The 15,137-nt window shown below is 41.4% G+C and overlaps 1 protein-coding gene across 2 annotated transcripts; it reads right to left on the reverse strand.

Annotated features, from left to right (window-relative positions):
- Nucleotides 1–419: 419 nt before the first annotated feature.
- On the reverse strand, nt 420–12,402 carry SAR1A (secretion associated Ras related GTPase 1A). Of its 2 annotated transcripts, none has more exons than XM_030569133.1 (7): nt 12,318–12,402; nt 10,319–10,393; nt 6,145–6,264; nt 4,749–4,814; nt 3,235–3,338; nt 2,460–2,591; nt 420–1,606 (listed from the first exon to the last, which is right to left on the reverse strand). In XM_030569133.1, the coding sequence occupies exons 2-7, from the start codon at nt 10,374–10,376 to the stop codon at nt 1,490–1,492; spliced, it is 597 nt and encodes a 198-aa protein (XP_030424993.1). In that variant the 5' UTR covers nt 10,377–10,393; nt 12,318–12,402; the 3' UTR covers nt 420–1,489. The 2 variants fall into 2 exon arrangements, with proteins under 2 accessions (XP_030424993.1, XP_030424994.1); XM_030569134.1 differs by lacking the exon at nt 12,318–12,402 and adding an exon at nt 12,225–12,311.
- Between the last annotated feature and the right edge of the window lie 2,735 nt (nt 12,403–15,137).

Genomic DNA, 15,137 nt, shown 5'->3' on the forward strand with positions numbered 1-15,137 from the left:
CAAAAAGAAAGACTGGGGATAAATTATTGAACTAGTACTCAAAGTTCCTCTTTCCCTCATTAGGAGTAACAGGTGTTGGTATAGGGAATTAAGTGTTAGGCCATCTTTGAGCTGAATCTGTTCTCTACTTTACAGGAATATAACAATCTCTCATGTTGGGATTAATCAGAATAATGTCAGTGGGACAAGAATCAATAGGGTTTAAGATCTAACATTTGTTTTACTTCCCATTCATATATAATTTTTCCATGAACTATTAGGTGTGAGAGAGAGGTTCTGGCAGGCAAGTATACACAAGCTGTTCTCAGGCCTTACATTGCATAGTGTCACAATAAGAGTCTTCACTTTCCCCTACTGATGAAGGGTACTTTCCAGTTATGAAAGCTTGAACAAGTTTCAACTAAGTATCACCACCCCTTGTAGAGGAAGATATGTCTTTATTTTATTTAACTGAAAAGGAGGAGCTCTAGACAGTAATGAAACTTCAGACAAAGTCTGTTAAGTATAAAAAGAAGCTGGTGCAGTCTACATTGACAACCTTATCAGATGCAAATGCTGAACACACATGCTACAACAACAAAAAAATATCATGATTTTTAGTTATAAAACAGTGGAACCCTGCAACAAAGAACATCCTACATTCTAGAGTGAGAACCCAATAAACCTAATCCACCACAGCAGAAAGACTGCTAATGGGAAACTGAACAAGACAGCTACACTGTCCCTTTCGTAGCATCGCCACTTTAGGAGGCTGAGACTGGAAACTGCATTCAAACACCTAAGCATGAGGCAGCAACAGAACAGACGTGCTTGTGTGCGTCCTTTTTCAACTAAAATCCCTGTAATTAAAGAAGCTTCATTGCACAAGTCAGTCCCTACAGCATCCTCTTCATGATCACCCAATGTGACAAAGCACAACCATCCTATAGACCAGTTAAGCCCAAATCTATGTTTATTTAGGACTTTAATATCATGATACGTGGTTAATTAATTTGGGAAATATCTAAATACCATTAAATAGATTTTAAAAAACCCTAATAGACTCTGGACCAAACAAGATAAATGTTAAACCAAAAAGTTAGAAGGGACACTGCTTACATTAACACTTTTTTTAAAAAATATAATTGCTTTCTTTAAGTCAATTAGCCACAGTGGTGAGACGTATTCTCTTTTTCAGGTGTTGCAGTACAGCGTGCAGAGTTTTGGATTCCAGATCACACCAGCCCCATTGTAACTGAAAGCCATGGGTTCTGTGGGAAACAATGGCAACTGAAAGGGACAACTTGCACCAGCGTGCAGAATTGTGTTATCTCCCAGTCATGTGGAAAAGAGTTGTGTCACCACTGTGCAACAGGATAGTTGAAAACCAGGAGTCTCTTGGTCAATGCCAATATGTGGCAGGAGAGCCTTCCACATTCTAATAGAAAAGTCCATAAGGAAGCTGTGAACAGGATCAGTCCAGAGGAGTAAAACTCTATCTGTCCAAATATCAGTCAATGTACTGTGATAGCCAACGAAAGCCTTCGCCATAGCCTTGTCTCTTCAACACGCTGCACATGAACACTTCCATGGGGCGTGTGTTCAGGTCCTTCAGTGGCACATTTCCCTGGGGAATCAAGAAAATAGAAGTCAGAATTGCAACAAGCACCGAGTATGTAAGTGCAAGGAGGTGCAGTTTCTTTATCCTTACAAAATGGTAACCCAGAAGTCAAATGCCAGACAAGCAAGATTTTCCTACTGAAATTTCACTTACCAGTCTTACAGAGATCTCTTTAGTTTTATTTTACAGTCTTCTTTATACAGCCTTTTAAAGTTAGTTGTCCATAATTGCATCTCAACAGCTGCTCCTACAGACCTAACAGCCAGACTACAGTGAACCAAGAGACTTAGATAGGCAGTTGAACAATAGGACATTGGAAGCACAGAACTCAAATTCTGTTTTTAAGTGAGAACATCTGGGCAACTATTTTGATATAGCAGTTGTACAAATTAATGAATTTTAAAATTGAAATGTAAGATGCATAGCATGCGGAAACTCTATAGTGCACCCAAAGTGTATTCTTGCATTTTCCACTATATAGTTTAGTATGTGTGTTTAATCATCTTTTTAACATGGCTGTGAAAGAAAGCTCAGTCATTTCTAGCAAAGCAAAAAAGCGAGGATCCCTAAGAAAGGGGTAGAGTTAGGTGAACAGTATAAAAAGCTTCCAAATGGACAAACTACTATAGTCTTTCAGAAATATCATGTCTGTACCAAGTCTTAAATACCCAGACAGTTCCTATTAACACTCTGGTATTTTTAATATCTTTGAAATAATTTTTGGACAGAATCACCTGGTTAATAAATCTTGATGTGCATTCTTGGTAACATAAAATAATTTATTAAAAAAATTCCATTTTTCATTTTAGCTCCCCATGACCTTATTAATAGCCAAAGGCTCAAACTCTTTTCATCTTACCTTTCCTGTGGTCTGTCCATAAAGCCCAAAAATCTCCCGCAGTTTCTCCTCACTGATGGCCTCTGGTCTGTCAATTTTATTACCCAAGATAAGGATTGGCACATTGGATATTGTTTCATCTGTCATTAGTGCCTACAGGCAAAACACGAGTGTTAACATGATGCACTATAAAAATTTGTTATCTGTAGTGACCTTTTATTTCTTTGCTTCAAATCAGAACTGGCAACAATTTAAAATGATCTTTTGATGTTATGGCACTTTGAAGAGGAAAAAATTCCTCAGAAGTGAGTACAAACCTTGTAACAGTTCATTGAAGACAGCTACTGTAAAATACACTGGCTCTTTAAAATGATCGAAAGACTTTTAAAATACATATTAAGCCTATGAGAGCATGCAAATTTTCAGCCAATTTTTAAATCTATGTTAGTATATGTAGTAAAATAATAAGTTGTTTCTGGGGCTTGATAATAGTTAAATTAAGAATGGCCTTATTAGTTTAATTCTCCATCTCAAACAACCAGGTATTAGAATTTAGGATGCTTTTTTTGTTTGTTTGTTTTTTTTTTTTGTTTTTTTAAATGCAAAGGGCTTTAACCAAGTCAACTTTTTTTTGATGGGAGGAAGGGAAGAAGATTATAATGCTTGGAAGATCTCTCTCAGGGGCCAAGATATTATTGTATGTTAAGTTCTAGCCCACTTGAAGCTGGAGAAAATTTGCATTTGTAAAGCCAGGACATAGCTCCTGCATGGAAAAAACTACAAATTGGAAACATACATTAAGCTCAACTTTAGACTCCATGAGACGTGAATGATCAGCACAATCCACCAGAAAGACAATCCCATTAATTGCTGGCAGGTAATTCTTCCAAACCCGGCGAGCTAGAATAGAAAAGAACAAACATCCCTGTAAAAACCCTGCTTTGAGGGGACAGCATGCCCACATACAGGAAAAGAAGCAAGAATGATTTGTTTAAATGTTTAAATACTTCAGATGAGCAGTTGAATTGAAGCCAGTGACTTATATTGTCAGTTCTATCTCCTTTACCAGCAAAAGAAATCAGACCTTTCTGCAGGCTTCTCACACTATTTTTGTTAATGAGCCACTTGAGTGCAACAGTAGTTTAACTCATTTTTGTATTATTCAAAAGCTACAAATTGTTCTGCTCAGGTTCTTATACCAAGCCCATTGCCATGGTACCATATCAGCCTTAGAGGACTGCTTAGACCAGGGGTTCTCAAACTGGGGGTCGGGACCCCTTAGGGGGTCGCGAGGTTATTACATGGCGGGGGGCATTGCGAACTGTGAGGCTCCACCCCAAACTCCGCTTTGCCTCCAGGACTTGTAATGGTATTAAATATATTTTGAAGTGTTTTTAATTTATAAGGGGCTGGGGGCCGCACTCAGAGGCTTGCTATGTGAAAGGGGTCACCAATACAAAAATTTGAGAACCATTGGCTTAGACCATGGGTTAAAGGTGACATGCGAGAAGAAAACTGGGCTTGTGACTTTTTCTTTGAGGTCTAAGATGTCTGGAAGGTTTTTCTAAACATTAGAAGGCCAGGGCTTGCTTGACCTGGAGAATTAGTAAAATGGTGACCTATCCCAGAGTTGAGACACAAAGCTGAGGAACCAAGGGGAAAGGGATTTTTGAAAGGTTATTTAAAAACAAACAATACTAGAAGCCTATTTGATTTCAATTACTAATGATCATTTTGGAGAAGAGAAGTCTTAAGAATTCAACATCCCATCCAGTTCAATTAAGATGCAAGTCCTCATGATACAGATAAGTTTCACAAAAGATCCTTCACCAAAAGACAAATAAATCCAGATTTAACATTCCTGATATTTCTAAGGCAAAAGAATCGGAAAAAGCTTTCAGTATAACCTCTAATGTTCTAAAAAACAAATAAAGGTCAACTTTATGTAAAGAGTCCCTTGTAAACCACCTTAAGGAAGCTTCATTGTGGTTCTATGCACATGTAAGCCATCTATGGGGAGAGATATTTAGGGCAGAAGTGTACTGAAAGATTTTGTACACACTGTCAGAAGCAGATGAACCAAGATTTATCTGCTACAGTAAATGAAATCTAAGTTAATCAGAGTGATTAACTTTACATATAAATAAATATTACCCAATTCTAAAGGTTAAAATAAAAGACCATAGTTACTGCTCTCTCATATATTTTCCTTAAGATGGCTGAAGTTTAGTATAATTATTAGTGTCAGCATGAACTGCAACACTTAATATTCTTTTCTGTCCCCTAGTTCTGAAAGAAGCCCGTTCTTACCTTGCTCGTGTCCACCAAGATCAAAAGTTGTGAAAGTCATTCCGGCAATAGTCAGCTCTTCTGATGCTAAAAAAGGAGGAATAAAGTTTTGAGTTATCTGAACTGCAGCCATTATCACATCCACCATATTTTACTGTACCTATCAACACCACTGTAGAATAAATATAAAAATCAAAGAATTAGAGTTAAAGTTTAAGGAAATATACATGTGTTGTAAAGATAGACCCTGACTAGCAAATAGAAGGAAGGCCTTGAAAATAATGAGTTATAAGGCCAAAAGGAATGAAGTAGGGAAGATTTCTGGTTCAAAGAATGACTAATGAAACAAGAAATTCCTAAAAACAAGGCCTCTGACTGATAGGGGTGACTGCAGGTGGTTTTCAATATAACAAAAAGAACCTGTCTTAAAAAAGAGCCACCATGGACCTTCCCACCCCACATACCAGTGTTATCTCTATGTGAACCTAAGTGAAATGAAAAAGTTGTTGGAGGGGAAGAGATAAGGAGGAAAGACCTTGGGAAGAAGGAAATTGTAAATCTTATTTGAATTAAAATGAAAAATGAGGGTGAATTGTCTCAAACTAGTTGTTAGCTAAAGTGGCAATTGACTATGATATCATTTGTTTGCTGAAGAGTATAAAAAGTTATGAATTTGAGGTTCTGTGTCAGAACCCACCTGATCATGCTGGAGCATACCAGGATGAGACAGTTTTCCCTAGGTTTTGCCTATTTGTAAGTATATTGCTCAGTATACTTTTTTTTTTTTTTTAAAAACTGTTTTGGTGTAGTGATTGTTTATTTTTAGGCTGTTAGACATGTTTAGAGCAACTATATTAAATACCATTTGGCCTTTGGACTTAATGAAGAATTTATGGTTAAACTGATGTTTGGTGGTTTCCTATTTTATTAATATTAATAATTTCAAATAATTCCAACACCATACACAGAATGGTATGAGGGACCTATTACATAAAGGATGAAGCCACTGTAGATACAAGTCATTTCATAGGATCATTAAAATGGGAAAGGAGTCGCTCTTTTCCCAGGGTACATCCTGATTAGTCTCTAGACATGAATTTTATATTTAATCTAGAAAAGCAATTATGCTTAAAATAAGCTTGTGTTAACTCAACTGAGTCAGTCTTCTGAATTCACTTTATATAGTTTAACTGATGTTTCATTACAAGACTTACTCAAATTTAATTTCACCTTAAGAGACAGACACTACACAAAAGTCCTCAAGGTTAGTTTTAAAAATCTAAGTCAATCTCTAAAAATGAAAACTATTAAGGCATTTTTCATCATTACAGCTCAATATCTAGTTGCATGAGTGATTTTGATGAGGAAAATCCAATGAACAACAGACTCAATAAAATCAGATCACTGGATAACTTACTTGGATGTTGCGTAGGGACATGTTGACCCAATCTGTCATCTTTGAGCATGTGCAGAAGAGTGGTTTTACCAGCATTGTCCAAGCCCAAAAACACTAGTTTTCCAGATTTCTTGTACAATCCTGGAAGTGAAAAGAAAATTCAACAGGTTCACATTTGCTCTAATGCAGAAATATGATCAAATATAGATATTAAATAGTGCAGTGGTATCACATAATCCACACCCTCCAAAAACAAGTGTAAAACATTACCCACAAACCCTCAGCACAGGGAACACAACACTGGGAAATGAACCTATGGTTTTGGGAAGGTAGAGCAAAGTGTTAATTATGAGTCTGACAGTGTTTTCTAAACCAGTTTTGGCTTCCCCGCAACAAAAACTCATTTCTGTACGGACCTTCAAGCTTTTCCTGAAAGCCATTTTCATATCTATGAAATACATGACAAACTGAAGAGAATGATGCTACATCAAGTCTGTGTGTAACTAGCTCCTGTTATAAAATAGAGCAGAAGAAACCAATCCTTAGATGTAATGGGTTAAAAATTAATCTGCCATTCAAGACATTTAAAAGTGGAATTACAATTTTACCCACAAGGAGGTAAAACTGTAAATGGGCTCATCTAGGGGAAGACAACGACAATATGAAACAGAATGAAGTAATGAGAATGCTATTTAGATTGTGTAAATATAAAAAGAGCTTTAAAAATCCATTTCTAAGTGTGCATCTTTCCTGGGTGAGTGTCATTTTCTGCAGCATCTAAGCTTTCATTTTTAAAAGTTTTCTGGAACTTGTTTGTGAAGGTATCCTTCCAAATGTGAACCGATGCAACAAAACCTTTTCAAATCTGCACTGATCCAGAATTCCCACCAGTGTTAAAGAAGAAAAAGGGGGATGTGGCTGTCAATGATAGGGGTGGATAGCAACCAGGGTTTTCTGACATTAGGCATTAGCAGCCCCTAGGAGTATTCATCCACCCCCACTGAAGAGGGCTTCCCCACAGCCATCTAACACATGTCTCTACATAGAAGTGGGACCTCACTGATACCACCATGTCACCTCAATGAAAGTCTCTGTGCATGGGCACACTTGCCATTCCAGCAAATCGCTGGAGTGGAGACATAAAGGCCACTCCCATAGAGCCCTCTGCTGGAATGGCAGGAGGGGTCTCCCCACAGAATTCTCCACACCCCCAATGAAAGAGCCATCTTCTAGAACGGTAGACAAAGGGCCCACCACTACACTGCTCCCTGGTTTGGAGCCAGTTGGAGTCAGGGTCAGAGGGTAGTTCTGTCTGTCGTGAGCTCTCCTCCCAATTCAGCAAAGCACCAGGCACAGGGCCACCATAAAACTGATTTATCCAGACGGTTGTGCATTATTAATTTATTGGCAAAGGTAGCAATAACATTGTTCTATCTGGACCCAATCAGCATCAATTTGGGGTGTGCTGGGTCTAGTGTGTAGATATACAGTTGAGCTCAGTTCAACTAGCAAGTCTTACGGTCGTGGGCCCCAGTATTTGGTGGGAGAATCCAACTAACAGGACACTGGACAGGAGAAAACATGGCCTGGGTTGCTGGAGTATGCTGGCCTGGCAATTCGAAGACTTAGTCCTTGGGCCGGCAGGTACTGGATAAATTTTTCAAGCCTTGTTAGTAAGAGTTAAGTAACTAGATAGTAGGAAATAGAAAAAATATAGTTCTAGGGAAAGCATGAAAGTCAATTGAAAAGACTGGAAATAAATTTGAAAACAATTGTGGAGATGTGTTCAGAGTAGTTATCAATGGTTCAATAGCAAACTAGGAGGATACACCTTGTAGGTCTCGCAGGGGTCTGTCTGGTACTAGTCAATATTTTTATTAATGACTTACATAATGGGTGAAGAATATGTTTATAACATTTGTGGATAATAGCGACATGGGAGGGGTTGCAAGCACTTTGGAGCACAGGATTCAAAATGACCCTGATAAATTGGAAAATTGATTTGAAATCCACAAAATGAAATTCAATAAAGAAAAGTGCAAAGTACCACACTTAGGAAGGACATATCAAATACACAAATACAAAATGGGGAATAACTGGCTCAGTGGTAGTACTTCACAAGAGGATCTAGCAGTATGAGTGGCTCACAAATTGAATGTGAGCCAACAAAGTGATGACATTGCAAAAAAGGCTAATATTCTGAGATGTGTATTAACAGGAGTGTCGTACATTGTACACACAACAAGGTAATTGTCCCACTCCACCACACTGGTGAGGACTTTACTGGATTATGATGTCCAGTTTTGGGCACCACATTTTAAGAAAGATGTGAACAAATGGGAGACAGTCCACAAAAATGAGAGGATAGGACAGAGAAGAGCAGCCAAAAGGATAAAATGTTTTGAAATATCTACCTATGAGGATAAAAAAACTGGGTATGTTTATTCCTGAGAAAAGAAGACTGCGGGGGGTGAGGGGGGGAGGTGGACCTGATGATAGCCTTCCACTACATTAAGGGCTGTTATACAGAGGAAAGTGATCGATTATTCTGCACGTCCACTGAAGGTAAGACAAGTAGTAATCAGCTTAGTCTGCAAGAAGGAAGATTGAGGTTAGATATTAGGAAAAATTCTCTAATATTTAGGCAATGGAATAGGCTGCCAATGGAGTTTGCGGAATTTCCATCGCTGGAAGTTTTTAAGACCAGGTGAAACAAATGCCTCTCAGGGATGGTCTGGGTCAGGAGTGGCCAACCCGTGGCCACATGCGGCTTTTCAGAAATTAATATGCGGCTCAAGCTACAGGCACCAACTTTCCAATGTGCCGGAGAGTGCTCACTGCTCAACCCTTGGCTCTGCCAGAGGCCCTGCCCCCACTCCACCCCTTCCTTCCCCCTCCCCTGAGCCTGCCATGCTGTGACTCCTCCCCCCACCAACCCTCAAGAGCCTACTGCATGCCACGAAAAAGCTGATCGGGAGGTGCAGGGAGGGAGGGGGAGGCACTGATTGGCAGGGCTGCTGGTGGGTGGAAGGCACTAGGAGGGGAGGGGAGCTGATGAAGGGCTGCTGACGTATTACTGTGGCTCTTTGGCAATGATGATTTGGTAAATTCTGGTTCCTTCTCAGGCTCAAGTTGGCCACCCTGGTCTAGGTAGTGTTGGTCCTGTCCCAGCACAGGAGGCTGGATCAGATGAACTCTCGAGTTTCCTTCAAGCCCTACATTTCTATGATTCTATGTTTAACTTGTAAACCAGAAGGACTAGAGTGAGACATGAGTTCTCTTCCTAAGTAGGCCACAGATTTCCCTGAAACACTATGGGAAGATCACTGAACCTCTGTGCCTCCAATTTTGTCCATAAAACCCAGATAAAGAGCTACCCAGACAATCAGGAGGATTAGAGAATTGTTTAAAAAAATATCAAAGAAGGGGAGAGTATCTTCATTATAAACTGCATCAGATTATTGCACAGCTGTACAGTATGAGGCAGGGCTCACCAAATAAAGGGGAAGAAATGTTTTATAGGTCTTACATTTTTAAAAATTCAACTGTGGATCAAGCTACTCTTATTACTTAGGTACTTTGTAAATGAAGGTAAAAGGAACTAATCCTACCACCATCATCTCATCAGTATTGTTTGCTATTATACCAGGAGAGAAAATCCTAATGAACTAATACATTCAATAAGGGTGTCAACTATACTAAAAAAGGTGCATCTGTTTAAACTGAAGAAGTGGGGTTTCTTACCCACAAAAACATATGCCCAAATAAATCTGTTAGTCTTTACGGTGCCATCGGACTCCTTGTTGTTTTTCTGTTTAAACTGTTTTTTCAGCTAGATTTTAATTTGATCCAGTGACAAGATTTAATGTAGATAAACCATTTTTAACAAGGATTAAACTGGTCTGAATAATGAACAAGAGTACTTGTGGCACCCTAGAGACTAAAAAATGTATTTGAGCATAAGCTTTTGAAAGTACTCCTGTTCTTTCTGCGGATATAGACTAACAGCAGCTACTCTGAAAACTGGTCTGAATGTATCCTGTGTTGGTAAATTACCAAATTAAACTAATTGAAGCAACAATTACACTTGCTTGTGTGTCTGTTTAGCATTTGCACTGATTTTAAATCATTCTGCTTAAATCTATTTAGTTAAACGAACTTGTGTTTGATGGTAAATACACATTTGAAATATTACCTAAAAACTGCAGCACGCTGCTGAAGCCATTGTAAATCCATTCAAAAATGAAAGACATTGTTGACGATTAGTTGCCTACAAACAAACAAACAAACAAACATGAGACATTTATAGGTAAAAACCTTAATCCCCCTATGCCAGCAAGATTCGTTGGTAGTAGGGATGGGCAAAATAAGTGGTCAACTGACTGGTCAAATAACCTTAAGAATGAACAAATATTTTAAAGCATTAATTTATTAGAACCATAACAGCAGCAAAAAAATAAGACTTTATAGATTCCAAAAGGTTTAGCCTTAGATAGATACTCATGACTAGTTACAACAAAGTTACTTAACTGAGTTATTTTCTCTCAAAAATGTGAAATTCAAGTTCTTACAAAAAAAAATGACACCACGATGCAATCAGAAAGCTAGACTGCCTCCTACATCAGGGTATTCTTGCTATAACTTGACTGGTCATTTCACTCACTGGTTTATTGACATTTGACTGGCATGCTAAGCCTAGTTGATAGCATACTTGCCTCTCTACCAGAAGGCTGAATTCAAATTTGTAACCCAACTATTACTGGTATTGAAAGAGGGTGTCGGATGCCTGGTCCCTATTTTGAGTGGATGTTAAAGATCTCTGAAAATTTTCAAAAACATTTCAAAAAACCTCATTTTAGGTCAATATGTCCTCTTCCACAAACAGGTTCTAAGACTGCATGCATTACCAATTGCTTGCACTCCAGCAGCTATATATAACAGAGGAGCTAGTGTACTAACAGTCTGTGGGTATTTTAGAATGCAGCACTGCACGGAACATCCCGCTAACTTCTACAATAACTGCTCACTTCTAGATGCTTCCTGAATTATACTTATGTAACTACCTCTCAACTATCATGCTCACTACCACACTTTCTTTGGTGCAGTTATAAACTACAAGTCTCTGTTTTGGTCATACACAATGTAAATAGTTTCAGAAGTCCATGAGACCAATTTTTGTAAAACTGTGTTGGTTGACTTCGTAGTACATAAAGAGTTCACCCTCTCGTTTCAATAGTAGTCAGAATGAAAATGAAATGCAAATTAAATCCCCAGTCAGGGCTCTCCTTTTCAAAAGTTGAAATGCAATCGAACAGTAAAAACGATGCTTAGCAAAGATCAAATATTACAAGGGGAACTGCAGGTTTATCAGCTGCACTAAGCCACAATTAATGCTTTCAACTGGTATTGTTTAGTCCTACCTCATTATTCTTTTGGTGCTTGTAAGTCAGCAGTAATTTTTAAGTATCAGTCAAACGAGGAATGTTTTAAAGAAACCTACTGTTGCTATAAGTTCCACTGTGGCTAAAGATTAGCTCAGCTCATTTACAGTGACAAAAAACAAACAAAAACACACAGGAGAAGGAAAAGATCCTTCTGTAAATAAATTTAACATAAGCAGCATCATTCTCAAACACAGGTGGCCGAGGAGAACGTTGAAATCCTGCGTGAGGACTCGGTAGTTAGAGCCAGGGTGAGGTGCCTGCCAAGGGGTCAAGCTCCCACAGGGCACCTGGCCATGCCCTCACCCACGTCCAGTTCCCTGACAATCGGGCGGCCCTACCTAAGTGCCTGCGGCTCAGGCAGGACTCAAAGGCCCCCGCGCGCTGGACTGACTGTCGCGTTCCGCCCAGCGTGACAGCGCCCGGGGGCTGGCGGGAGCGGAAACCCCGCTGCCCCTACCCACAGGCCCAGGCGGGGAGGGGGGGCACAGAGCACGGAGAAGGGTCCCACACGCCGGCCCCGCGGAAGGGCTGGACACGCGCTGGAGCTCCCGCCGCGGGCGTAGCGGCTCCCACCCAAACCGACTGCGTGTCACTCGGCTCCCCTCCCCCTGCCGAGCCCGACCACGGCCCACTGCCCCCTCCCCGGGCGCCCCTCACCTCCCCCCGCCGCAGCAGCCGCTCGCGACTCTTCTCCCTGTGGCTGACCCGGGCTGCGGTCCCTCGAAAGGCGTTAACCCCCCGCTCACTTACTCGGCAGCCGCCAGCTACACGCCGGAAATACGTAGCACCTCTTCCACCGGCAGCTTCCGGGGGATGGGTCCGCCGCGCTGGCTAGCGCGCGCTGCGTGCGGCCGCGGCGTGGTGACGTGTCACGGCGCAGGCCCCGGATTCGAGTCTTGCCCCCGCCGCTTGGAGGGGTTCCTCTGGGCTTCCTTTGTATACTGTCAGTGCCCCGGCGCTGGGAGGCTCCGGCTGCATCCGGTCGCGCGGCGGGCGCATGCGCGCAGCAGAGATGCACGGGCGCTGTCCTGGCAGCAGACAGTGCACGTCACAGAGCGCGTAGCCGGGGCCCGATGGATGCGTGCCGTCTCCGCGGAGCAGCGCGCAGGGCCGGCGCGAGATGGATCAGGTGCCCGCTGGGCCGGGCGTGGGGGCGGGACGTGTCACCCCTGCCGCTTCGATGTCTGCAGGAGAGGCGCTTTGCTAACGCGCCCCTGGGAGCATCACGGAGCGGGGCTCCACGCGAGGAGCCCTGCAAGGCCCACGAGTCCCTCACTCCAGCCATTACGCAGCTTGTATGGGCAGCCTGTGGGGGAACTGTGAAGCGGCCCTAAGGTGCTCAACACCTAGGGTGACCAGACATCAAGCGTGAAAAATCAGGACAGGGTGTGGGTGTGTTGTGGGGTAATTGGCGCTTCTATAAGAAAAAGGCCCAAAAATCAGAACTGTCACTATAAAATCAGGACCTCTGGTCACCGTATCAACCCCCCCTCCCCCATTACTGGCATCTGACCAGGCCTCCAGTCCAGACAGCTGCTCCTCCATATAGCCCAGTGTCCACTCTTTGACCCTTGTTTAGAGACTCATTCCCTCCTGCTTCACTTTAGGTAGAGATGATCCTGGATACAGGAGAAGCCCTAGCATGTCCTTGTTTTCTCCCGTGAACACACCTCCCTCTGATGAACTACTGGAGGTTAGGATAATAGAGCAGGGAGGTAAGTGGTAATACTCCCCTTTCTGCCCTCTTCTGAGCATCCCTCCCCAAGCCACCTGTTCTCTAAGCAATGCACATATATAAATGGAAGTTGAGTTCTTGAGTATACTCAAGCTAACATTAGTTCAGTTTTGTAAGTGATTTAGCTGTAACTGTTGTATAATGTAAGTTCACTAGAATCTGCTTTCTGTGCACATTCTTATGAATCAAGTGTTTGGCAGGAATGTGTCAACTACATATTACCAACTACTTAGTTGAAACTGGATTTTTATTTCACAAGCATATATTCACCCTGAAAGCCAGCTTCTAAGGAGTGATGTTTATTCAATCAGGTAACAAACATACCATGCTCAAGTATGGGTAGCAGATGGTGATCATGTGAGATGGAATAGAATCTGCAGATTGCCCATTATAGCATTTGCTCTGCAAGGCTATTAGAAGTAAGAGTTTGGAAATGGTACATATTACTTAAATTAGCCTTTTTTAAGGCACCTTCCTGAGAAACAGCAATAAATAAGTGCTTTAAAGAACAGCAGTCAAAGAGCAGAAGTGCTGTTATTTTGGGAATGTAAAGACTTCTGCCTGGACCCTGGACATCTTGAAAATTCAAAGCTGCAAGTTAGGGAAATCCTTCACAGATGGCACTCTTATTTGACTGTTTAAATCTCTTTGGACTTGGACTGTATCCATTAGCTTTTTATTGTTCTTTTAACTGGTTAAAAGCACAGTTGTCCAAAAGACAGTATTTGTTCATTCAGCACATAATGGATTTACATTAGCAAGTGTATATAGTTCTACAAGATTAAAGTATTTTCTCTGTTTGGAAATGGGAAACTGAGGGACAGAGCAGGCATTACTTGTCCAAGGTCAAACGGAATCTAGTAGAGCAAGGAATTGAACCCAGATTTCTGAAGTGCAGTTCAGTGCCTAAACCATAATACTTCCTGTTTGTCACCGTTTACATGCCACCGATGGCCCATGAGAGCTGGTGCTGTTCTCAACAAAAGTCCCCAGAAAACAAGACTCTCTCCTTCGGTTGAAAATCTAAAACACCCTCTTGTGGAATTGGAGGGCTTTTGTGCTCAAACTCCCTCAGAACAGCGCTTATAGTTGTGCTGGAGCAAAAACAATTGGTCAGCAACAAAAACAGCAAAACCATCTATGTAGCAAGTTTATAAAGCAGGGTGGATGAATTGTGATTTAAAGATGTTAATTTTTATATTTTACTTTAAAAAAGGTAACCATTAAAATGTATTGGATTTACAACTAAACCTAGTCTTTACACTATATTTTCTGCTTCTTTTTGCTATCCTGGAAAATACGCTGTACCTATACATGTATTAAGCAAGTACATAGCTTAACATTTATTCAGATTCTTAGTTTACATTTATTTTTTTTTTAGAAAAAGGTTTGATTCACTTTTGCTACAAAATTTGTGTCAAACTGTGTTTAGATGAAAACTCAAATTCAGTTAAATGCATAAAACAGCATTTTAAAACTGTTTAGTTTAGCAGGCCAATGGGATGCTGCGGGGGTGGTGCGTGGGGGTAGAAGCTTGCGGAGGCCCCCTGGCTTGCCCTGCCTTGGAGCCCCAGGTAAGCGGCATTCTCCACCCTCTCTCCACATACCCTTTCCTGCCTCCAAACTCCCTCCCAATCTGCACCCCATTGTCCCCACACACACCCAGCCCCCAAACTCCATCCCAAAACCTGCACCCCAATCCCCTATCCCAGACCTCCTCCCTCACCCAAACTCCATCCCAGAGCCTTAAGCAGGTGGGGGGAGGGGGAGGGAATTCTGGGCAGCATGAGTGACATTGGCCCAGTGGTAGGATTTGAGGATTGGCAGTGGTCCTA

The sequence above is a fragment of the Gopherus evgoodei genome, chromosome 7, assembly GCF_007399415.2.
Source record: "Gopherus evgoodei ecotype Sinaloan lineage chromosome 7, rGopEvg1_v1.p, whole genome shotgun sequence".
NCBI lineage: Eukaryota > Metazoa > Chordata > Testudines > Testudinidae > Gopherus > Gopherus evgoodei.

Coding starts and splice junctions, on each gene's coding strand:
- SAR1A (XM_030569133.1), bottom strand. CDS start 10,376: ATGTCTTTCATTTTTGAATGGATTTACAATGGCTTCAGCAGCGTGCTG. Junction 4,815..6,144: donor TGTCCCTACGCAACATCCAA/GTAAGTTATCCA, acceptor CTCCTTTTTTAG/CATCAGAAGAGCTGACTATT. Junction 1,607..2,459: donor ATGGACAGACCACAGGAAAG/GTAAGATGAAAA, acceptor TTGATTCCCCAG/GGAAATGTGCCACTGAAGGA.